At 42.1% G+C, this 25767-nt stretch overlaps 1 protein-coding gene across 1 annotated transcript; it reads left to right on the plus strand.

The window, feature by feature from the left end:
* Positions 1–1182: 1182 nt before the first annotated feature.
* On the plus strand, positions 1183–6700 carry sox18 (SRY-box transcription factor 18). The gene is made up of 2 exons (XM_068596685.1): positions 1183–1954; positions 3957–6700. The coding sequence occupies exons 1-2, from the start codon at positions 1525–1527 to the stop codon at positions 5252–5254; spliced, it is 1728 nt and encodes a 575-aa protein (XP_068452786.1). The 5' UTR covers positions 1183–1524; the 3' UTR covers positions 5255–6700.
* The last annotated feature ends 19067 nt before the right edge of the window (positions 6701–25767 follow it).

The following is a 25767-nucleotide window of genomic DNA, read 5'->3' on the forward strand; positions in this document are numbered from 1 at the left end:
TCTTCTTCTTCTTCTTCTTCTTCTTCTTCTTCTTCTTCTTCTTCTTCTTCTTCTTCTTCTTCTTCAGTCTTCTTCAGTCTTCTTCTTCTTCTTCTTCTTCTTCAGTCTTCTTCTTCTTCTTCAGTCTTCTTCTTCAGTCTTCTTCTTCTTCTTCTTCTTCTTCTTCAGTCTTCTTCTTCTTCAGTCTTCTTCTTCAGTCTTCTTCTTCTTCAGTCTTCTTCTTCTTCTTCTTCTTCTTCTTCTTCTTCTTCTTCTTCTTCTTCTTCTTCTTCTTCTAACAACACGTTGTTGTTAAACTCAGCCACTAATCGCTTTGGTTGGTACTGTGGTTGACTATGTTACCGCTGTCCTGCCCTCAAGGATACCCCCCCCAGCCTCCTCCACACACACACACACACACACACACACACACACACACACACACACACACACACACACACACACACACACACACACTATATGTTTCATGTTTTGTCTCTCAACTTTAATTGTGATTAAATCTTGGTCTTACTTTGCTTGTTTCACGTATGTGTGTGTTAGAGAGTGTATCTGTGCCGATGTTTATGCAGGTGTGTGTGTGTGTGTGTGTGTGTGTATGTGTGTGTGTGTGTGTGTGTGTGTGTGTGTGTGTGTGTGTGTGTGTGTTATAGTTTGCATGCATATGGGCCTTGAATGAGTGTGTGAGAAGCTTCATTCTCAGTTGGGCCGAAACAATGGAACCTCTATGATTACATCTCCCTGTGCAGGCGGACAGGGTGTGTGTGTGTGTGTGTGTGTGTGTGTGTGTGTGTGTGTGTGTGTGTGTGTGTGTGTGTGTGTGTGTGTGTGCGCGTGTGTGTGTGTGTGTGTGTGTGTGTGTGTGTGTGTGTGTGTGTGTGTGTTTGGAAGCTTCATGGGGGAGAAAAGGGTGGCGGTCGCGGAGGAGGAAAGAGGGGGAGGCTCCGCTTGAACCCTTCTTTGCTCTCACACACACACACACACACACACACACTGGTCTCTTCCTCTCGTGCCCGCCTGGCGTCTCATTGGTTAAATCCCCCCGGCGATATATTTACGTGATTGGTCAGGGCGGGGTATATATATATATATATATATATATTTATATATATATATATATATATATTCAGCGTGGGTCGTTTAACTCCGGCCACAAGTTTCGAAACTTTCAAACGGAGCGGACGGAGAGCGACGGAGGAGAATCCAGCTGAGGACGAGCCGCCGCACAACACAGACGCACAACAGACTCACACAACCAGAGCTGCTGTGTTTTAAAGGGGAAAAACAGAAGAAGAAGAGAAGCAGACTCTTTGCGGCTCCTTTGGGGAATATCCTGCACCACAACTTGTTTGTTTCCTCTCAGATCTCGATGCTTTGCTTTGGGATTTCTGCTCCAAACGCATCAGATTCTTCTCTCGATCGTTCTCTGAATCTTTCTTCCAGAACTTTGAGACCCAAAAAACCGACACAGACGTTTGTTCACTCCCACTCGGACCTAACCAAGTTGAACCTAAGACCCGTTCTGGAATGAATCTAGCCGAGCCCAGCGTGTCCAGAGAGGCTCTGCTGCGCGCCGGCCCCATGGCCCTCGGGGGCCCCTGGGCCTCGCGGGCCTCGCGGACCCCGAGCCCCGCTTCCGACGATCCCGAGCTGGGCTTCGAGCAGAACGCCTCCTCCCGGGGCCGCGGTTCTCCCGACGACGACGACGACGCTGTCGGAGGCGGGAACGCGAGGAGAACGGAACCGAGGCTTTCCCTGACGCCGAGCCCGGGGGGCCGGAGCCCGGACCCGACCCGGCCGGGGGCCGCCGCCGCCGCCGCCGCCGAGGAGGAGGGGAAGGCCGAGCAGAGGATCCGCAGGCCGATGAACGCCTTCATGGTCTGGGCCAAAGACGAGAGGAAGCGGCTCGCCGTGCAGAACCCCGACCTGCACAACGCCGTGCTCAGCAAGATGCTCGGTAAGACGGGCGACAGGAACATTTAGTGTGAAACTGCATGTGATCGGCTCCGAAATGATCCAGTGAAAATGTAAAAATGTCCATTAGAGAGAATTCTGAGAACCATCTGACTGGATCTCTGTCGGGCGGTGAGATTTACCAAAAGCATCTGAAGGCCTTGATGGTCTTCTTCCATCACAGTTGATGGTTTTTGGGAAACTGGACCAGTTTAAAGTCCTAAACTCACAGATGCAACTCCAGTTTTGACTTCCATGTCAGTTAATATTTGAGCAGTTTTTCTTTCCCAAATGTTTCTATCTCAGTTTGAAAACCTCGCCCTTTGAGTTATTTTACTTAAATACCAATATGTAGAGCGCACTATCAAGGAATTATGGTCAAATATGCACATTTATGATTACACAAAATGAATATTGCATTTTTCTTTTGACTAAACCGTCAAAACTAATCCATCATTTACATTTGAATGAATAGTGATACAGATTTGGTTCTGAAATATTTATTATACTTTTTTTATGTTTAGTATATATGAGAGCTAATCTAACGTTGAATATGTTTCACTAGATTTCCACATTGGAGTAAAACATTTAAACTAATTCATTATTCATGAAACTCCAGACTGAAGTCTCAAGCTTGTCTCCACTGAGAAAAACTAACTTTATGACCACTTTTCTTGAGGATTTGATGAAAATAAAGACATATTCCACTCCAATATCTTTACTTACAGGTAGTGTAGTTCAGGGGTCAGAGGTCATGGCTTTAAGTGCATTGTTGATGTCGCCTTGATTGTCAGGACTTTCGCAATCAAACCTTTTTTAATGCATTTTTATTTGGCTATAAAGTGAGCAATGCAGACTGAATCATTTTTTAATTTTCATCTCAAAACGTTTTGCCATTAAAATGCTTCATATAATATCACTGAAAAGCTTCACGTCAGGAACAACACACGACGGAGATTCCCTTCTGCAGTTTTTACCGACTTGCTTTTCTCTTTCTACAGAGTGAAACGTGCTCTTTTTATATATTACTTGCCCTTGAATTCATATCTTATATTCACACTTACGAGCTCATCTGCAGCTCGAGATGTTCGAGCCTCTGAGAGTCAAAGCAGGAAGTGTCTGAAACCTCAACGTCGAACCTCTGAGCTGTAAGTTCACCTGATGCGACCGAGTCGAGGCGTCGTGCAGTGACCAGAACAACCGATGAAGCCGTTTGGAAGATCTAATCAACCATAATGTTGTAAATGTTGACGTCTTGTGAGCGATTTCTTTGACTTCCAGGTTATTTTAACGCAAAAAATGTTAAAAATGTTAAAAATGTTGGCAGTTCACTGTTTCCAGTTCCTCAAATATGAATATTTGCTGAGGGTTTGGCAACTAAGAGCCTTTGGGATGTGAGCAGTTTATTGGACAGAACAAGCAGTTTGAATATGTCACCATGTTCTTTTAGAAATAGTAACACACATGTTTTCCTCTTTTTATATTAAGTAGGGCAAATAATTGGTAATTAAGACAATAATCAATATTAAAATAATCTTTACTGACTAATTTAATGCCCGAGGTGATATTTTACCTGATGGCCGACACAGAACTGCTTAACGTTTTGTCTTTAAGGTTCCTAATGGTAAATAATAAGGTTGTAGGTTATTCCTGAAACATTGGAACAGTCTTTTCAACTATTCCTCATGGAATTCATTTGGATTAACTGATGTTAACTTTAGCTATTTATTCCTTTCAACCAAAGTAAGCTAACATAGCACTCTGCTACAAGGGTAACTACATTATAATATAACTATTCTGTAGTGTAAGTATGTCGTTTTGGGCCTTTTTTGGGGGAATGTTTCAAAGTAATAGTGTTAAAAAATAGTATTTTCTCTCATCCGAGCGTTCACCAACACCACTCGGCGACGGCTTCTTTACATTATGACGACCGGTGAGATTACGTGCGGTTCTCAAGGTGCTATCGCGCTATAACAGTGGTTATTATTTGTGTTTTCTCACCTCAGGTCAGGCGTGGAAGGCCCTGAGCGCAGCGGACAAGCGGCCGTTCGTGGAGGAAGCGGAGCGTCTCCGGGTGCAGCACCTCCAGGATCACCCCAACTACAAGTACAGGCCTCGCCGCAAAAAGACCACCAAGAAGCTCAAGCGCGTGGAGCCGGGTCTTCTGCTGCACACTTTATCCCAGGGAGGGGCGCCAGGACTCGGCGTAGGACCTGGCATCGGCTCCTTGGGCGCGGACGGAGGGTCTCCTTATGGACACCGTCACCACTCCCACCACCTGCTGCACCCTCTCGGGCACTTCAGGGACTTCCCGGCGCCGGGACACCTGGAGCTGGAGAGCTATGGCCTGCCCACGCCGGAGATGTCCCCTCTGGACGTTCTGGAAGACGGCGCTGGGGAATCGGTGTTTTTCCCCCAACATGTGCAGGAGGAGACGGGCATGGGAGGCTGGAGCGGTTACCACCAGCACCTCCACCATCAAAACCAACACTACAGCCACAATTACAACAACCACGGCCACCACGGCGCCATCAATGGCGCGGCGACGCACGGCCAGGCTCCAGGAATGAGCACCGGAGCCGGTTTGAGGACCAGTTTGAGTCCAAGTAGAGACTCCAGACTTGAGTCTAGAATGACTTCTGGTGAGCCGAATATGACCTTGAGCATGAACTCGAGGTTAAGCCACACCTCTGGTCACCACATCGCCTTAAGGAGTACTGCAAAGTGCCCACCGCCTCTTTCTGACTCGTCCTCCTCCGTCCAATACTCCCAGTCCTCCATCAGCCTCCCCGAGCTGGTGAAATCCCACCAAATGCCACTTCAACCCAACGCTCCCGTCGGCTACTTCGGTCAAATGTATGGGAACGGCGCCCAAACTGCAGCTCACTACATGCCTTCGCACCTGGGGCAGCTGTCACCTCCACCTGAAACCTCCCCTTCCTGCCCGTCCTCAACCTTCCCTCCTCCTTTGCACTTAGAGTCCTCAAATCCAGAGTCCTCCTGCAATTTGGGGTCTTCTTCTGCCGAGTTCTGGTCGGAGGTGGACAGGCATGAGTTCGACCAGTACGTGAACGTCGGAAGGAGTCGAGAGGAGGCCTTTGGACATGGCGGCGCCGCCGGGTCCAAAGGCCTGAGTGGGCGCAGTAGCGGTGATGGAGGTAGCATGAACACCGGTTTGCTTCACAGGGACGTCAGCAGCATGTTGTGTGGCGCTGGAGGATGTGAGGAAGGGAACAGCCCTCTTATATCTGCTCTTTCAGACGCCAGCAGTGCTGTTTATTACAGTACCTGCATCACTGGATGAATGCGCCACGATCCCTCACATGTAACTCCTTAATGCATAACGCACATGGTTTGGTCCATTTGAACCGGCGTCACATGATCGGGAGACGGCCTTTGTGAAAGAATAGTTTGGGCTCATATCCTTAGCATTGCTTATCACTCATAGATCCCAACTGTAAATGTTAAAAGTTTTTCTAAATGTGGAAATGGAAAGTGAGTTTTTTTTATGTGTTAACTGAAAAAAAAGCAAACGTATAAAACGCTTAGTTTCAAATGAATGCATTCATGAACATGATCGTGAACAATTAGCTGCCTAGCTAAGCAGCTTTCCGTGATAGCTACAGGCTAGCGTGGCTGGATTAGACTTGCTAGCATGGCTAATTTATGACCTGTGGGATTGTTTTGCAGGATTTGTGAGAAAAGCACAAAAAAAACACTCGCTCATGGCACCTTTAAGGCATTCGCTGAGCAATTGCAAAATCAGCTACGGTCGGTAGCTTAGCTAGCATAGCGGGTGGATCTCCATTAGCTTGATGCTTTTTATCAAGATGTTGCCTCTGGATCCAAATGAATTGTATTAAAAAGAAACAGGCAAAACTAGAGCATTGTCCAGAGGTTATATTTTCACTTTAGCCACTTAAGGTGCTTCTTAGAAAAATACTGTAAATGTTGGGCAGATAAATAAAGGCACCTTAAAATAGCATTGTGTTTTAGTTACTCATCAAGGATGCTAGGTCTGTGTGTTAGCATGTGTATGACCTAAATGCTACATCTAAGGTTGCAGGATCTCAACCAGCTCTGGTCTTCGTTGAACCTGCTCCACTTGTTTAGTTCATCACTGTGTAAAGTCTGGTCGTCTGAAAAATCCACAACCACAACAAATTGGAATTATAAACCTCATCTCATTTCATCTCAGGATCAAACATCATCTCATCTCCACTGAACGTTTTATTTGTTAAATGTGGACTCGGAGGACAAAGAGCCTGTGTAGATAAACGAGAGAGGAGTAATGATGGGAGAGGCTCGACCCGGCCGACACAAACCTCGGTGGAAAAGCCAGACCAGAGCCGACCGCCGACGTCTCCCACAAACCATCAGGATGTTTTGCGAGTCGGGTCCGGTTGTTTTCTGACCGTTCTGTTCTCTCTGAGGGCCTCGCGTCAAACTTCAAGCCAAAATCTGGATCTTTTGAGTTGCGTTGCTTCCTGGCAAACAGACATGTTGTTGATGAACAGGTCAGTGAGCCTCTGAGGTACAACGAGCCGGTCGCTTGCCGACACAAAAACGTCTTTTTCAAAAGCGTAAAATAGTTCTACGAATAACAAAACATACTGGGTTCTACAAGTTAAGCGCCATTGGAGCAGAACAGATATACTTCTAATATCTCTGGTCTGCATATTTGTAGTTTTATACAATGCAACATAAATAATGATGAGCTCTAGTACCACAAGAATTACACATTTAAACAATTTAAGGATGATTTTTGTTTAAAAGTAGCCTTTTAATCATATATATATATATATATATATATATATATATATATATATATATATATATATATATATATATATATATGTAAAGGATAAATTGAGACTATGAAATGTTCTCTTTGCACTGGGTTTAATGTAAAATGTAAAAAAAAAATGTAGAGAAGCAACACTACTTATAAAAAATGAAATGCCCATCGTTCTGAATATGTGTTTGTACAGAAAGGACTGTTTGTTTTGTCGTGTTGTATATTTTGTTTCATTTCTTACAGGAATAGCTCGACTTTGTATAAAATGATTTGCTCCCTTGCTGAGAGGAAGAAGATCGATGTCGCTGGAGGCGACGCACAAAGACAGGAATCATCTTTTTAATACCCAGCAGGACCTCTAATACATCTTAATTAACGTTCTGTATCTGTTTTAATCTGAGTTTACACCATAATACTCCCAGTAGAACCGTCACTTGTAGATTGTTTCGTCCAATTTGTTAACTAATTAACATTAAAGGTGTTAATTAAAGATGTCTGCCTCCTCCAGGACAAAGACATCAATGATGATATTCACTCTCTCAGCAAGGAAATATTGAAGTGTTCATTTTAAAAAACAAATGTGAATATAAAAGCTTTGGAGTGGTGAGTTCCCACTCGCCGTCCAACATGTTGTTTATTCTGTGTGTGTAAACAATGCCTTCAAAATAAAAGCTTGAATTGTGAAGCTCTCTATGGTTCTTTGACGGGTCACATGTTGCACTTTGACCCACTGTTACGCACTTCATGACTGCAGATGAACACGAGAAATTGTGGTTTCGTTTGTGTTGAGAAAATGCAAAAATGCTGCCACTACCAGACGTTTGCGTATCCATCCTGTAATATCTGTGTTTACAGTGGGAACAAAGAACAGAAGTCTTCTTCATGGGTTTGTTCTGCATCTGCTCTGCATTAGTCCAACAGACTTTTCTTTCTCCATGAAACAGTGGAAGTGAATCGTCTATCTTGTGCAGTGAAACCGGTTTTATTCACCGCATCGTTCCTTGTGGCCTCCGCTGGTTGAAAAACAGAGCAATGGTAGAGTTTTCCTCACTTTTCCTCTGAAGGACGGAGCCGCAGAGAAGCAAGAGTTCAAACGAAATATTCAACAAATACTTCTACATCTGCATTTGACATTCTTCTCTGTTGACACCGACAGAGTCGTGTTTCCATTTTAATTGACTGTGACACACAAAGAACATCAGAGAGACGGGCGTGTTTTTTTTTTTTTGGGAGTACAATAACTCTGGGGCTTTTGGTAATAATTATCCAAAGAGAAAAAAACACCCAAGATTTTGGGATTAAAAAGAAAGGACATTTTCTCAGCAGTCGTATAAAAGACAAATTAAAACCAGGACGCTCCCGGCGACGCCGACGCTTCTAAATCTGTCCGACAGAGACGCTTTTTTAATTTTCTTCATAAAACTTTTCTGGTTTGTGTCTTTAAATTCTGTTTAATAAATCAATGTTACGAAATAGACTTGAAACAGTTTTGACTGGATAAAATAGATCCACATTTTGTGATGTTTTTGATCCCAAAAACAGTTTAATCTCAACATCTGACGGCCGTGAAAACAAATACATATTGGTTATTTATTGAGTTAGTTTGGATTAGATGGCGCGCACGTTACAGAATATGAGGCATTAAATACGCTGCTGAACATCTGCTGCCCCAAAAGATTGTGTTTAGTTTGGGTCAAAATAAGTACATGTGTTACATAAAATTGATATGTTTCTTATGTACGCAGCATTAGTTAAAGAAGCGGTTCTCAAACTGTTTCTGTCTCCACTTTGAGGAAGCAAAATGTTCCACCGCCCCAACAACATGGAACAAAATGGTGCAACTTCTTGAGACTCCTCCATCCGTGCTTTTTAATGAATAGATTAAAGAAAATGTAAATCCCTTTCAAGTGAACCAGATTGCTCCATCTGACAAGAACTAATAACATGAGCAATCACTTTGTTAAAACAATGCAAATAAAGTTATATATGTGCAAAAAAAAGTGATATTTGGCAAAAAAAGATGAGCAAGGAAGCCGGTTGGATCCCTGTTTCCTCCCCATAGTTTCATGTTGAAGTGTCCTTGAGCAAGGCACTGAAGCCCCAGAGCTTCACAGCAGCACAAAGCTCCTTCATTACTGAGGATGATGACATGCAGAGAATAATCCCCCCACTGTGGGATTATGAAAGGATTCTTACAATAAAAAAACAAGAATCTGCATCTTATGGAAGCCCATTTCCGCCAAAAAAAAAGTCATAATTATGTCAAAAAAAGAAGAAAGAAAAGTATGACAAAAAAAGTGTGACAAAATTTTTTTTTAAAAGTGTGACAAAAAATGTAAAAATAAATAAATTAAAAAAGACAAAAAAACATGACAAAAAAAGTATGAAAAAAAATTTGAATAAAAGTGTGACAAAAATTATGACAAAATAAAAGCATGACAAAACCATGTTGAAGTGTCCTTGAGCAAGGCACTGTGGGATTATGAAAGGATTCTTATAAGACATTTTTTTTAAAAAAAGAATTAAGAATCTGTATCTCCCCTGCGCCCCGCCTGTAATACCTCCGCGCCCCACTAGAGGGTTGCGCCCCACAGTTTGAGAACCTCTGCTTTAACTTCAACAGACTCTCTCTCTTCATGCTACGTGTTGCTTCAGGTTCACGCTGGAGTTGAAGTCCCGATGTCAGCGCTCATGTCTCCGGATGGAAGCGATGAAGACGAGAAGAAGGAGGGGTGGGAACAGGAGGAGAAGAGGAGTGGGGGGGGGATCCTCTGAGATCTGATTCAGTCCTTCAGCCTCGGAGACGACTCTTCTTCTTCTTCTTCTTCTTCTTCTTCTTCTTCTTCTTCTTCTTCTTCTTCTTCTTCTTCTTCTTCTTCAGTCTTCTTCTTCTTCTTCTTCTTCAGTCTTCAGTCTTCAGTCTTCAGTCTTCTTCAGTCCTCAGTCTTCTTCTTCAGTCTTCTTCGTCTTCAGTCTTCTTCAGTCTTCTTCTTCTTCAGTCTTCTTCTTCTTCAGTCTTCTTCTTCAGTCTTCTTCTTCAGTCTTCTTCTTCAGTCTTCTTCTTCTTCAGTCTTCTTCTTCAGTCTTCTTCTTCAGTCTTCTTCTTCTTCTTCTTCAGTCTTCTTCTTCAGTCTTCTTCTTCTTAAGTCTTCTTCTTCAGTCTTCTTCTTCTTCAGTCTTCTTCTTCAGTCTTCCTCTTCTTCAGTCTTCTTCTTCTTCAGTCTTCTTCTTCTTCAGTCTTCTTCTTCTTCTTCAGTCTTCTTCTTCTTCAGTCTTCTTTTTCTTCTTCTTCAGTCTTCAGTCTTCTTCTTCTTCTTCTTCTTTCTTATTATTTGGACATCAGTTCTTCTTTTCCGTCATTTTAATACGTTCCCTTTTCTTCAATATTTATGTTCTTCTGTTCTCTTTCATCTTTCTCTTTCTGTTATCAACTCCTTTTTTTCTACCGCTCATCTTTTATCGTCACCTTTTCGCACTCTTTTTATTTATTTATTCCATCGATTGTTCTTTTATCTATTCAACTCTTCTAAGCACGGAATTTCCTGCTGAAAATAGACATTCATACAAGAACTGCGTTCGTGGCTTTTCATGAATGTTTGCACACCCTCGCGGAAACATTCTTGTGGGCGGAAAATATTAGAACAAACTTTCATTTCAGACCCTTTTCTCCTCTATAAATACGTGTTTGACCAATAAAACCTTTTGTTCCGACTGAATGCCGTCATCCTACGTTATAATTAGCCGCGTGCCTTTTTCTTTTTTAACAAGCAGAATGTTTATTTTCAGAGCGATGAACTTTGTTCGCTGCGTGTCGGACAATCGGACCGGTGAGCTCAACGTTCAGCCCAGAAAGAGATGTTTTATAGTGTTTCTGATCGTAGCCGATGACGCTCAAACAGAGCAACAACCATCTCAACAAACCACAGAGAGAGCAATGTATGACGCAAGATTGCCCGGCAGGTGGATGCAGGAGAATGGAAATTTTCTAGAGTGTTTTTTATTTTTCAGAGAAATATTTTTTAAGAGCAATTTCTTTTTTTGCGAGCAAATTTTTTTGGGAGCGTTTTTTATTTTGAGAGCATTTTTTTTGGAGCAATTTTTTTTTTCGAGCAAATTTTTTTGCGAGCGTTTTTTTTTTAGAGCTTTTTTTTTAGAGCAATTTTCCTTGCGAACAATTCTTCTTTGAGAGAATTATTTTTTTTGCTAGCGATTTTTTTTGCGAGCTTTTTTTTCGAGCATTTTTTTTAGAGCAATTTTTTTGCGAGCAAATTTTTTTGGGAGTGTTTTTTTGGGGGGGCAATTTTTTTTTAGAGTTTTTTTTTTTTTTAGAGCAATTTTTTTGAGAGCATTTTTTTAGAGCAATTTTTCTTTGAGAGCAATTTCTTTTTTTGCGAACAATTTTTTTTGAAAGCGTTTTTTTTTTAGAGCAATTATTTTTTTTAAAGAAAATATTTTTTAATTGATAGCAAATATTTGGATATAGCTTCATAAAAAAGAAAAACAAAATTCCTGTCATGTACAAACATAACGCACAAACAAACATAGCAACAACTATCTCAACAAACCACAGAAAGAGCAATGTGACGCGAGATTGCCCAAACAACCCAAAGACTTGCAACCAGTGGTACATTTTGAAATTCATTCACAATCGTGAAGTTTGTTTTCAATACTTTTGTTGACTTCATTGAGGTTTTTTCCTTGTTGCATAAACGTAACTGCGGCCGTGAGCGATGTGGCATTATTAAATAAATGACATGTGGAAAGCCGTGTGGAGTTAACCCGGCGGTGTGTCATTTATGAAGCCGTTTAAAAGTCTTAAAATGTCTTTTAATGACGCGCAGAAAGGTCAGCGAATGTCGAGCTTTTCATCGTCTGCTCAGGAGACGGCTCGGTGTCGTTCTCATAGTTTCTTCTGATCTTCGTCTCACTTTCACTTTGCGTCTTATATTTAATCACATTTACTCTGTTTCACCACATTTAACTCTTTTTTTCTCACTTTTGTACTTTTTAAGTCTGACTTACAACTTGTTTTATTAATATTTCCATAGGATTCAATCCTCTTTTGTTTGGAGAAGAAAAGCTTGAACGCGATTTAACCGTAAAGACCGAACTGGGGATTGTGTGTGATTTATTCTACTCAGTGTGTGAGTGAGGGTGTGTGTGTGTCTGTATGTGTGTGTGTGTGTTACTGAGGTAATGCCAGGAATGTGAGCAACGAGGAGGAAACTCTTGTGGAAGTTTGGGATGTTCGGGAAGGGTGTGTGTGTGTGTGGAGAGAGAGGAAAAGGTGTATATGTATGTGGGAACACCTCATTACCCTGGAAAAGAAAACACGAGGCTGGATTCTCCAGCTGGAACTGAACACACACACACACACACACACACACACACACACACACACACACACGCGAGAGCTTCCAATGTGTGTATATATACATTGTGTGTGTGTGTGTGTGTGTGTGTGTGTGTGTGTGTGTGTGTGTGTGGAGAGAGAGAGAGAGAGAGAGAGAGAGAGAGAGAGAGAGAGAGAGAGAGAGAGAGAGAGAGAGAGAGAAAGAGAGAGAGAGAGAGAGAGAGAGAAAGAGAGAGAGAGAGAGAGAGAGAGAGAGAGAGAGAGAGAGAGAGAGAGAGAGAGAGAGAGAGAGAGAGAGACTTTCCCGTCTCTTTCTGTCTTTGTGGTGTTTTATTGGCCACATGTGGTTAAGATGTCAGATCAGTCACCACGACTACACACTGACTGTGTGTGTGTGTGTGTGTGTGTGTGTGTGTGTGTGTGTATGTGTGTGTCTGTGGTCGCCCATGTGTGTGTGATTTCACAGACTGATGTGAGACGACAGCTGGTTTACGCTGCAAATGTGTTTGTTTGTGCGTTTCTGCAACTTACAACTTCTCTGTGTACAGTGGTGTGTTTTAATGAAAGTGTGTGTTTCTGTTCTGTGTGTGTGTGTGTGTGTGTCCAGTATTTGCGTGCATGTGTGAGTATGAATATGTGTAACTGTACTGTGTGTGTGTGTGTGTGTGTGTGTGTGTGTGTGTGTGTGTGTGTGTGTGTGTGTGTAAATTTACCAAAACTTTATGTCCATATGGTTTTTAATTTCCAGTCTGACTGTGTGTGTGTGTGTGTGTGTGTGTGTGTGTGTGTGTGTCTGTCCTACACGCCGTCACATATGAAACAGGAATTGATGACAGAGAGTCGAGACTCAAAGTCTTTCTTTTGGGGGGATTTTGTGTGCAGATATGTGACTTTGATGTAAACATATTTTTTATATCTCCTGCATCCATCTGACCGTCTGTTTATGAGCCATATTGGAAAGAATGATTGAATTACTTTGTGATGAAAGCTTCTGGATGATGGATTTATTCGGTAATCTTCAAACGAATATAAAACAGAAGATCCTTTGGTTGCTAACAGTAAAAAGCAAAAGTTACTTCCTTCTTTCATTTATTAGAAAGCTGCAAAGATTCATCTGTTTATGGAATAATCTACACTTCATGTTGAGGAACTCACTTTCATCTTCATCTCAAAGACACAACACACTCACATGAAACATAACACAGTTAAGACGTATGAAACAACATGTTGTGTTGTAACGATATAAAACATAAAACACTCACTAAGTTTCTGGCTGCCGGTTCGATGATGTCATCGCGGGTTTGCTCTTTCCCTCCCTGCCGCAGGATGCCTCCCCTCCGTACCCCCACTACTTCCTGTTTCCTGTCCCTGCAGGAAGTAGCTCTGTGTTCACTTCCTGTCAGAGGGGCTGTTGGGAACAGGAAGTTGAGAGTGTGTAATAATGTTGACCGTAGCGGGTCACAGAAAGACTCTTTGATTTATTGCATATTACATAAATAATTTTTCTTTTAGGAACTTTAAAGCGCTGAAGTGATACAGAATGTAAAAGCAAAACATCAAACACGAGGTCAAGTTTCAGCAACAACAAGATTATTTCAGCCACTTTGTTGGATTCAAATTTGTCGACCCAAATTTTCCGGTTTGGAGGAAACTGAACTATGTTTTTATTGAAACCTGGAGGCAGTCGCTCTATTTCCACAAAGAACGACCTCTGACCTCTGACCTCTACTTTTAATAGACTCACTTCCCTCCTCCCATCGCCCTGCGTCTTCCTCTCCACCTCCTTCTCATCTCTTCCTTCATTATCTTGCCTTCTCTCTGTGTTATTCCTTCCGTTCGTCCTCGTCCTTTCTTCCACGATTGCGAGCAATATTATAGAAAGAAAGACGGCAATATTATAGATAGAAAGACGGCAATATTATAGATAGAAAGACGGCAATATTATAGAAAGAAAGACGGCAATATTATAGATAGCAAGACGGCAATATTATAGATAGAAAGACGGCAATATTATAGATAGAAAGACGGCAATATTATAGAAAGAAAGACGACAATATTATAGATAGAAAGACGGCAATATTATAGAAAGAAAGACGACAATATTATAGATAGAAAGACGGCAATTTCTGATAAATCAATGAGGATGGAGTCGTTGTTTTTTCAGCTGCATATTACAGATTATAGACTAATCCAACTCAACCAGCTCCATTCAAGCCAACATTCAAACTGCTGGCAGGCCGTCACGGCTATTTCAAACAAAAGAAGGCGACTGAAGCGCAGCTTCAATCAGAGGATCGGCGGTTCGATCCCCGTCTCCCAAGTCTTGTGCATACCAACACCCTTTGCACATTGTACCGTATGTAGTGTTTTCATATGTATGTACAGTGTTTTTCATATGTATGTATGTATGTATGTATGTATGTATGTATGTATGCATAGTGTTTTTCTCCATAGTTTATATTCTTTCTCCTTCCTATTTTAGTGTGTTTGTATTTTTAAAAACTTACTCAGAGCCCTTTCTTGTTTTTATTTTAAATCTAAACGCCGAACAAGTGACGCAGTCTGACATGTTACGGTGGAGGAGGAGGGTCAAACTAACGCAGGACTTGCACCCAGCAGACCCGTAGAGATGCTCTCTGAACGCTCCTCTTTATCCTCCACCCGTCCTTCCTCATCTCCCCCTTTCCTGGCGTCACTTGGAGAAGGTTGTGGGTGTTAAACCTCTGAGGTCTGCTGGTTCGGTGGCCTCGGTTTTGAAGGGCGTGCGGTTTGTGGGTTCAGATCCCGGTCAGGCCCGACCGCTAACCTTGACTAGCGCAACTCGTCCTTCACCGTGGAAAAAAAAGCCAAAGCAGCCAATCAGGGAGCCAGAACCCGAGTCAGCAGGAATCCAGAGAAACAGTTTTATTTTATTATGTCATGGATCACATTATTTTATTTATCATATTTTTATTTTATTTTCACATTGTGTGCTAATATCCCTCCTGCTCTTTCTTCTTTCTCACATTTCCTTTAGTTTTATTTCACTTTTTTTGAATGTTTTGCCCTTTCCATGTTACACTGCTCCCTCCCTCCCTGTAGTCCTCCTGTCTGCTACCCGTACAGTACAAGACTTAAGATGAGGAACAGTTAAAAATAAATTAAAAAAGCATGGGAAAAGCGACTCAAAGTGAAAAAAACTCGCTCCACATGAGAGACAACCGTCTGTGTGAGTTCATACGAGGACATTTCTGTGAGATATCAGGCTCCCTGTGGTCAAACATCCATTTTTATACCAGAAAAGTACCCGTGCTATTTGGGGTTGAGTGGCTCCAAAGCTTTCTGTTATAATTCGGTCTATTTATCTTTCTGGCTCCCCTGGTCTCCCTCAGCCTCCACGCACGTCTAAACACCGGCTTTACGATGTGGAAATCTTCTAAAATTAAATGGAATTTCAGCCCTCTTTTATATATTTGTCTGTTGTTGGTTTTGTCCGCTGCGTTGTCACTATAACAGGCACTGACGCCGCGTGGGAGTGTGTGTGTGTGTGTGTGTGTGTGTGTGTGTGTGTGTGTGTGTGTGTGTGTGTGTGTGTGTGGCGTGGTGACCCAGCATGACGCCGTAGTAAGCATCGCACATGGCTGCCAGCAGACAGAGAGAAAAGCAGTGTGGGAAATTGCGAGGAAAAGACAAAAAGAGGGAGGGTGAAGAAGTATGAAGGTTGATTCGTGTATTTTTTCACGAGAGCGAATTTATTTATTGTAAGTAAATTATCTCCAAATCTTTGCTGTCAATTAAAAAAATTGCTCCCTCTCAAAAAAGAAAAAATGTTCCAAAAAAAAAAATTGGCTCCCAAAAAAAAAATTGGCTCTAAAATAAAAAGTAAACTGCTTCATCCAGCAGCGCAAGCCCCGCCCACTACGCCCACAACTCACCTTGTGACTCTTGAGATTGAGAGCAAAGGTTTTCTTTTGGAGAGCACAGGGGTTTTTTTCAGAGCGTTTTTTTTTTTTTTTTTAACAGAATTTTTTTTTCAGAGCGTTTTTTTTTTAGAGAATTTTTTTTTTTTTTTACAGAAAATATTTTTAAATTTTTTTTAGAGCAATTTTTTTTTGGGTCTGTCAGACCCCGCCCACTATGCCCACAACTTTTGGAGAGCGATTTTTTATATTTTTTAAGACTAACTATTTTTTGAGAGCGTTTTTTTTTTTTGAGAGCAATTTTTTTATTATAAAAGTATAAAAAAAATATTTTCTGGTGTTTTGTTTTTATTGTTTTACTTGTGTCGTTTTTCCCTTTCTCAGGTTTCTCCCTCACTATGTTTCCCAACATATCATTGGCCTCAGTGTGTGTGTGTGTGTGTGTGTGTGTGTGTGTGTGTGTGTGTGTCTGTGTGTGTGTGTGTGTGTGTGTGTGTGTGTGTGTGTGTGTGTGTGTGTGTGTGTGTGTGTGTGTGTCTGGAGCCATGGGATGAAGTGTGGTTACCCACTGGTGTGACCAGGGACACAAGGGCACCTCACTCGTCTGCCTCTCTCTCTCTCTCTCTCTCTCTCTCTCTCTGTGTCTCTCTCTCTCTCTCTCTCTCTCTCTCTCTCTCTCTCTCTCTCTCTCTCTCTGTCTCTCTCTCTCTCTCTCTCTCTCTCTCTCTCTCTCTCTCGCTCTCTCTCTCTCTCTCTCTCTCGCTCTCTCTCTCTCTCTCTCTCTCTCTCTCTGTCTCTCTCTCTCTCTCTCTCTCTCTCTCTCTCTCTCTCTCTCTCTCTTTCTCTCTCTCTCTCTCTCTCTCTCTCTCTCTCTCTCTCTCTCTCTCTCTCTCTCTGTAATCTAAATCCTGTAAAAACTGCTGTGTCCGAAACCTGGACAGGAATCATTTCAGCACTAGACACTTTCTGACACTAGATATTATTATTTTAACATCTATTAGTCGTTAGCAGCTCCTGCGTACACGTTTCCACATGTTCCCAGTGGTGTCAGGATTCGAACCAACAACCACACGCTTCTCTTCCTGAGCTTCCAAACTCTCAGAGCCGATCTGAGCCTCTTCATGTCTGCATCTTTGACGTCCACCGGCCCAAGAAGCTGGAGTCCCATCTGCTGCCCAGAGATCTGAAGCTCTGAGCAGCTTCCAGGTTTCTGGAGAGACCATTTCATCAGGACTGTGAAGTAAGAAGAACAAGGAAATAATGTAAATGAGTGAAAAGGAAATTGTGTCACTCAGATCCAACCAGTGTTTGCAAAACTATGACGAACCAGAGTAAAGAAAAGAAAAAGAAAAGTATGAAATGTACAAATATTTTACAAAAATCACTTCTGTGTTTCTCTGCTCAGTCGTCTCATATTTCATATAATGTGTGTGTTCATATTGTAGATGATGTCATTTCCTGTTTCCCCTGATCTGTCATGTCTCCATAGGGTTATACACACACACACACACACACACACACACACACACACACACACACACAGTAGCAGGAAGCAGCAGTGACGTCAGGTTGATGTGGGATCAACAGCCGGATGAGAAGACAAGTCATGCAAGGTCAAGGTGTCCCTCACTCACACACACACACACACACACACACACACACACACACACACACACACACACACACACACACACACAATACTGTATCAAATGTATTGTTTTCTGCTTTCATAAAGGAGGCAACAGCAAACATAAAAGATGACCGAGAGGGACGATATAAATAGTTTGTTTAAATTTGATATATACGTTTGTTAGCTTGAAGCGGCGTGTAAACAGCTACTCTTTGGTCTTTTTATGGTTTTGCTCCATCAAACCTGGAACCCATAAACCTGAGAAACCTCCAGCGGCGTCGTGACGTCCACTGGTTGTGAACGTGTGGTCTTATGAACACATGATTCAGCTGAGCAGCAGCTGCAAACCAACAGTCAGGACTTGTTTTATGGGACGCTTTGCAGAAAAGAGCTTCATCAATGTTTTCCTCCGTACGAGGCTGTTTGTGTGTAAAATATTTTTAGATTGTAGTAAATTAAACACGATTGGATGTCTGGCAGAGTCTTTGACTGCTGTGAGCGCTCCACTGTCTTGTGGCGTCCCGCAGGGCTTCGTCCTGGGGCCTCTGTTGTTGTTTTTGTGTGTTTTCCTTTGGGATGAATCATAAACAGATCAAATATTGGACATCAAGTAAATGCAGATGATATATATGATATTCATTGTGAGGCTTTAGGGTTTTCTCGGCTGCTGGACTCTTAAAGACTTGACAGAAGGACATTTTCACTGCTCAATGTTTAGCTTGAGGTTGTTGCTCCAGAAAAAGTTGCCCTCATGGTCATGTATGTAGAGTTTTGGGTCTCTTTGGGTTTGGGCATTTAGTTTGGATGGTAAAGGTTACGGTGAGGGGGCTCAGGAAGGCTTTACTTTATTATGTTTAGGTAAAAAATAAAACGTAAATTACATTAATCACTGTTTGTGAATGTCTTTGCATGTTGAAATGAGCAGATGTGAAGTTTAAAAGAGAAGGAAAGAAGTTCTCTCTGTCAGCAGAGAAGCTCTTAACTGAAAACAGCCCTGGATTTCCCTTCTGAATCAAACAATGTAAAACACACCAACACAACTCTTGATTCATAGTAATCACAATACAGAACATACTTTTTACAAGGCTGGGCCTCCATTACTCATAAACCCTTTTTCATCTGGAGTATCTAAACAAACAACACACACACAGAGTTATTGGATCTCTCCCAGATGACATCAACCGCAGTGAAGACTTGATATTTATGTGCCTGACTTACAGAGAAGCTGCTGACATCGAGCCCGACCCCTAAAACCCACCAAGAGACACAACTTCAAGAGCTCGGCATCGTGAGGCCGAGCAGATGGAGACGACGAGCAGTGGGTTTCTTCCCTCAAAGGTCTGTTTTTAGATGCTTTTTAGCAAAAAGGTGAAATTATAATCCAAACAAAAGGTCGTTGCACAAAACAAATATATACATATGTGTAGTTTTTCTTCCAGCTGAGGTTGTGTCTGCGTTGTAAGTACAAGGAACAGCCAGCAGGTGGCAGCAGCACATTTGTCTCATGGAGCCAGCGCACACGGTGTGAACACAGAAGTAAAACAGATAGACACATAACACAGTGTCCTGTGAGTCTGTTTATTTCTAAATTAACTTGTAAGGGACATGAGTGTTGCTCTGTTAGAGGAGGCGATGCACCAACGCTTCGGTTCAAATGACATCACCCTCTCTGGGAAAAAAATGCAATGCAAACAAAAAGTGTTAAAGCTCTTGCAGGACGCTCTCCAACCTCGTCAGGGTGTGAAATGATGCAGTAAATCATGTGTTTGGTCTCTGGATTGAAAACTAAAAGACAGTTTGATGTGTGGATGACGGTGTGACGCTGAACAGGACGGTTTGTTTTAATAACAGATTCCTTTCAGAGTTAGAGATGTTTTTTAAATACGTTGTGAGCTGCAGCGTCGGTGGGAACATGGTCGCTCTACCTGCTCGCTTTCTGTGTCAGACATTACCTCACCGATCCGCTGTGATGTCATCCCTCCTCTCTCTCTCTCTCTCTCTCTCTCTCTCTCTCTCTCTCTCTCTCTCTCTCCGATGCCTCGCTCAATCTGTCGTCATTTTCTCCTCTCTGGTTGGCTTTGTCTCTCATCTCACCTCTGCTTCTTCTTCTTGCTCTCTTTTCGTCCTCGTTCTGTGTGCATCTCTCACCCCGTGGTCACGGCGTGGTCACGGCGTGGTCACGGCGTGGTCACGGTGTGGTCACAGCATGTTAAGCTACATGATAGCGAGCCGGCACACAGTATTTTCACACCAATGCATGGTCCATGCACATGTGAAATCATATTGAAATACACAAACATGCGAGTGAGGAATATGCACAGAATGCTACTGGAAGTCATCTCCATGCATTCAGAGTGAATACGGCAAAGTCAGGAAGACATAAAGGGACGCGAACAGCGAGGGCATCGTCGTCTTTCATCTTTGAAAAGAACCGCTGAAGATCCTGAAGATGCAACGAGGACCAGACTTCTGCAACGAGTGTGAAGGCTCCTCATGGGAGAACACTGCTCATGCTGAATGTGAAGCCTTCAGCACGTCACACGACTCAGAGGAGCAGTGAAACACGCCTCGTCGCTAAGATTCTGATTGACGGAAACAATACGTTTAATTGGTTTGAATTAAAAAGATATGCGAGTAATTAAGACGAAATACAAGTGAATGTAGCTGAGAAGGAACGTTTCTGGTTTGTAGTTGTACTCTGATGCAGACGAATGTCTTTCTTGTGAGACTTGTAGAGTGTTTTTCAACCTTTTTGGAGCCGTGGCACATTTTTTACAACAAATAAATCCCGCGGCAAAACCAACAACCCCAAAAAAATGTACAAAATGTCCCGTTGTTGCACAATACAGCAGATATGGTAGGTAATTATTGCGCTACCTGCTGGCATGGAAGAGTATTTATTTACCTGGTTAGCCACTAATTTGCAGGCTCAGACAAGTCAACAATGGGAAATTATTTATGAAGTGAAATTGGACATTTTTCCACGGCTCACTGGTCTACAGTGACCTCTGAGCTCGAGGACGTAGTTCATCCTGTTATAGTATGATGACCGTGTTCAGAAACAGCAGCGATCGCAGCAAAGATGGAGCCAAAAGACCAAAATAACACAACTGGTGTTAACACGTTCAACGCAAATAAAACAAGGTGCACTTCTTGCAAAGTTGAGAGTCTTCAGCTGCAAATACTTAAGTCGGGAAAAACATCTCTCTTCTTTATTGATTGTGGACTCGGGCTTATGCTCTCCCTGAATCGCCCATTTCATTATGCTTTGCTCCCAGTTTATTGGTTTTTATGGCATGAGCCTCCGAGGGGAGACGTGTTTAGCTTATTGCTTTGGCGGCAGGAAGCACCGCCGGCTTATTGCTGGAGTCTGAAGGTCCGAGCTGTTTCAGCAGCAGAGGTACACAACAGACACACACACAGGTATCTGTGTTGTTGTAAACACAAACCAGCGTGAGGTACAACAGAACCAGCAGCATCAGTAGTAGTAGTAGTAGTAGTAGTAGTAGTAGTAGTAGTAGTAGTAGTAGTAGTAGTAGTACGGACAGTATTAGGATGAAGGGACGGGTGAACGTTATATGCACATCACAATTTCTTAAAGCTAAAGATGATATTTTAAAATGTCTTGTTTTGCGTCAAAATAATGTGTAATGATATAAAACAGAGAAAGGAAATGGATTTATTGATAATATCACAACGTTTTCCTTTGTGTCTAACGTTTAAAGCACAGCTCAGCTCGTCCTTCAGTCTGTCATGTCCATCAGGTGCCAACAGAACAGACTTTTCCAGCTTATTTTTGTTTAGTTTTCTTCTTTTCTCTTTAGTTACTACATCACTTAACTTCTCCTGCCTTCCTCCAAATCCTTCATCTGGGTTTCCACCCTACAACCAAAGCCCCCAGTCCTCCAAAAACATACTTTAAAGTCCGCGTCTGGCTTTGAAGTTAATTTGGCCAAACCGTGGAAGTCCAACCTTTGGGTCGGGCGGTGCCGGGTGATGGAGACGCTAATGAGCTCCACGGCTCAACCCACGTGGAAGATTGCCAGGAGATCCGGCTAATTTTATCTTTTTAAGTTTTTAGTCGAGCCGTTTTGTCTTCATGCACGAGTCACTTTCACGGGAATGAATGTTTCCAGCTCTTTACGTCCTGTATGGAGAGCCGAGGGCTGCAAGAGCATTCCCTGTATCTCAAAGATAATCTTTAGAATATTGTTTGCAGATCTTGAGCTGCTTTTTCATCTTATCTGACTGAGTTTTACAGTTGCTGTGAGCTCTCCACTGTCTTGTGGTGTCCCTCAGGGCTTCGACCTGGAGCCTCTGTTATTGTCTTTGTGTGTTGCCCTTCGGGATGGATCCTAAACAGATCAAATATTGTACATCAAGTAAATGCAGATGATATACATGTACAGTGAGGCTTTAGGGTTTTCTCGGCTCCTAGACTCTTAAAGACTTGGCGGCAAAGGACATTTTCACTGCTCAATGTTTAGGTTGTTGCTCCAGAAAAAGTTGCCCTCATGGTCATGTATGCAGAGTTGTGGGTCTCTTTCATCTTCTGTGTGTTTTTCAGAAGCTGGTTATGCTTCCCACAAATGAGCAAAAACAAGGAGTGTTTCATCATTTTGTGTTTTTATGCTTCACGTGTCAGAAATGTCATTTAATAGTTTAATAAATGATCTTTCTTCACTGCATTTGTATGAATGGTTGATGAAGTTTGCATTAGTGGGCATTGTGCAAAGTATTCTGATACATAATTTAATGCAAATAAGTCCATCTGAAGGAGGAAAACATTGTGCAGAGTATCATTATGAAAACATGAGGGCATCGCATCTAATTTAGTGTGTTACTCCACCACCAACCAGCATTTTTGAATTGATTAAGATTCTGTGATTATAACGATAATTATCCACTCGGCTTGTGATTACGCTAAACTTTAGAAGCCTTTTAAAGCATCTTTCTCTTTTTTTTGCCTTGTAATCAAAACACAATTGTCTTTTCACGCCCCAATTTCACCTCATTTTCATCCCCCTCTCACTTTCTTCCCTTACATTTTCCTCCTCTGTCTCGAGCCCGTCCATCAGTGATGACACACAACCCCGAAGTAATTAAGCTAAGAACACAAACGGGGCTGCAGGTCATAAATAAACAACTGTAAGTGATATTAAACCGTTGGAGGGCGCGTTGGCAAGAGGAAACACTCCGTCAGGAGCTTTTCCATGAACTTAGCTGACTTCACGCATATTGTCTCTGTGGCAAACGTCAGTATTAAAAAGCCTTTTTCATATTATGCTGAGGATTATTAAGCCTTAGATGATACAACATACAAACTGTTGTATGTGGAGATGTTGCGTAACCTTTGAAAAGGACTTTACCGTGATGAGAGTATTGTTTCAAACTGAGGATTTGAACCCAGACAACCGAAGAGAAAATTTCCAAAGAAAAATATCTATTTCCAAAAATAGCAAAGTATAGTGGACAGTAAAAATAGCCTTCCACCCATCCAGGTTTCCATCATCTTCCTCTTCTCTCGCATCCTTCTGTTAGACGGTCCATTAAAATCATAATGAGACTGTTGCCGTTTTTGGAGACTGAGATCGGGAGAACAATTCATCTTATTCACTGGAAGCTGAATAATTGAAACGATGAGCGAGGCTTTGGTTGGTGTTTGGGCTTCAGATGTTCAGATGTACAGCTTCACAGCTTCAGAGAGGACAATTAGTGTCATTCAAAATGGACTCGTGTCAAAATCACAATCTCCTAATAGCTCAAGTTTTTGGGAAAGTGTGCTAACATTTTCTCAGAAAGTTTTGCAGATGGTTTTTCGGAAAATAATGATGTAAAGACGATGTTCCCGATGGTGTAAATCTGATTGTCTCCTGGAAATAGCTCGGATCATGACAGATGGACGAAGGTTATCGTAATTTAACTTGAGTTGAAATAGGTGGCGGTCGCTGTCCAGGACTGTGTAAGCCAGTTATCCTATAATATAAAGAGACGATCCTGGACTCAGGTTCCCTCTTTGGAGGGAACAAAGAATTTAGAAAGAGAAGTACTTTAAGACATAACTATACCTCCTCCTTTATACTTGTCTTTACTGTGTGTTTGACACATGAAGTGTGACGTGGATGTGAGTTGTTTACACAGAGCCTGGTTTCAAGACTGATTACACTGATATGTATTTAATATTTAGCATCATAGCTTTAAGGCTCTGGCCAATCGAAGCGCTCAGACTTCCCTTTCTCTGTTTTCAGTCACTGAAACTAAACAAGTGTTAAACTTCAGCTGAAAGCTCGTCAGTGCTGTTCTCATTGAGTCAAATCATTATGGTTTGTATCACTTTACTTTTAATGTTGTTTTACTCACTTTTGATTGTTTGTATTACTTACTTACATAATATCTTACATATTATATTACTTACATATTATCTTACATATTATATTACTTACATATTATCTTACATATTATATTACTTACATATTATCCGTCACAGTATTCCTCGTTAAGCTGACGTTGGAAAAAGCCTGTCACTTTAAAAAAATATATATGTTTGAATTTTTTTTTTTTACAGTTCTTCGGCGGGGCGAGCTGGACCCCATGGTGGGCCGGATCCGGCCCGCAGGCCGTATGTTTGACACCCCTGATTTAGAGGCAGCAGCCAATTAGAAGATTGTAAAAATCTAAATTAGACCGCAGCCTATGGAGGTAGATTTGTGTCTTTTTTTAACGGAGCAAATTTATTTTTTGTAAGTAAATTATCTCCAAATATTTGCTCTCAATTAAAAAATATTTTCTCTCCCCCCAAAAAAATTGCTCTAAAAAAAAATAATTTGCTCTCAAAAAATAATTGCCCTAAAAAAAATTGTCTAAAAAAGAAATACGCTGTTAAAAAAAATGCTCTAAAAAAAAAAATTGGCGCTCAAAAAAAAATTTGCTCTCAAAAACATTTTTTGAGAGCAATTTTTTTATGTTTTGCTTATAAAAAAATGCTCTCCAAAAAAAAATTTTTTTTTTGAGAGCAAATCTGTTTTTTTAGAGAGAAATTTCTTTTTTTTAAGAGCAAATTTTTTTTGAGAGAAAATATTTTTTAATTGAGAGCAAACTAGAAGATGTCCATGTTGGCCTCCACGTTGGCGTCCATGTTGGCGTCCACGTTGGCCTCCATGTTGGCGTCCACGTTGGCGTCCATGTTGGCGTCCACGTTGGCCTCCATGTTGGTCTCCATGTTGGCGTCCATGTTGGCGTCCATGTTGGCGTCCATGTTGGCATCCATGTTGGCGTCCATGTTGGCCTCCATGTTGGCGTCCATGTTGGCGTCCATGTTGGCGTCCATGTTGGCCTCCATGTTGGCGTCCATGTTGGCCTCCATGTTGGCGTCCATGTTGGCCTCCATGTTGGCCTCCATGTTGACGTCCACGTTGGCCTCCATGTTGGCCTCCATGTTGGCGTCCATGTTGGCCTCCATGTTGGCCTCCACGTTGGCCTCCACGTTGGCGTCCACGTTGGCCTCCATGTTGGCGTCCATGTTGGCGTCCATGTTGGCGTCCATGTTGGCCTCCGTCGTGCTCGACTGATTTGATTCTGTTTCGTCTGTTTCGAGGTGACGCTGTTGCAGATCTGTCTCGTCTCATCATTCCCTCTCTTTTCTTACATCTCATTTCATCTTTAAGGAGTACATGAAGTGCTGTTGATAAATTATTTATAGTGCAGCACAACAGAGTGTGAAGTGGGATCAGCGCTGTGAGCCAGCGGTGGCTCTCAATCACAGAGAAGCCGCTGGAAATATCAATCAGCCCTCAGACACTGAGTGATGGATTCACTGAGAGTTTAGACAGACAAGCCGGGGCCAGATTTATGGAGCAATGTGACAAGAAGTTGCCGAGAAGGAATGTCGTGGGATCGTACGCTCTTTTCACTTCAGTTGAATTTGTGAAGCATCGACATCAGAAGGACAAATGAGATTTGTGAGGAAACGAGTAAGAGCAAACTGTTTGTCTCCATTTCCATCTCTTCCAGACGCAGAGGCATCGGCAAATGATGCTGAAGCCTCGGAGCTTGTTTTTCATTCATGTGAACTCATGTGAGCTGCTCGTCCTGGACCCGCCCAGCAGCTCGTACCAGCCGCTTTGAATAGTTTAGATGC

The sequence above is a fragment of the Clinocottus analis genome, unplaced genomic scaffold, assembly GCF_023055335.1.
Source record: "Clinocottus analis isolate CAN_PGR_092001 unplaced genomic scaffold, fCliAna1.0.p SCAF_39, whole genome shotgun sequence".
Taxonomy (NCBI): domain Eukaryota; kingdom Metazoa; phylum Chordata; class Actinopteri; order Perciformes; family Cottidae; genus Clinocottus; species Clinocottus analis.

Coding starts and splice junctions, on each gene's coding strand:
- sox18 (XM_068596685.1), top strand. CDS start 1,525: ATGAATCTAGCCGAGCCCAGCGTGTCCAGAGAGGCTCTGCTGCGCGCC. Junction 1,955..3,956: donor CGTGCTCAGCAAGATGCTCG/GTAAGACGGGCG, acceptor TTCTCACCTCAG/GTCAGGCGTGGAAGGCCCTG.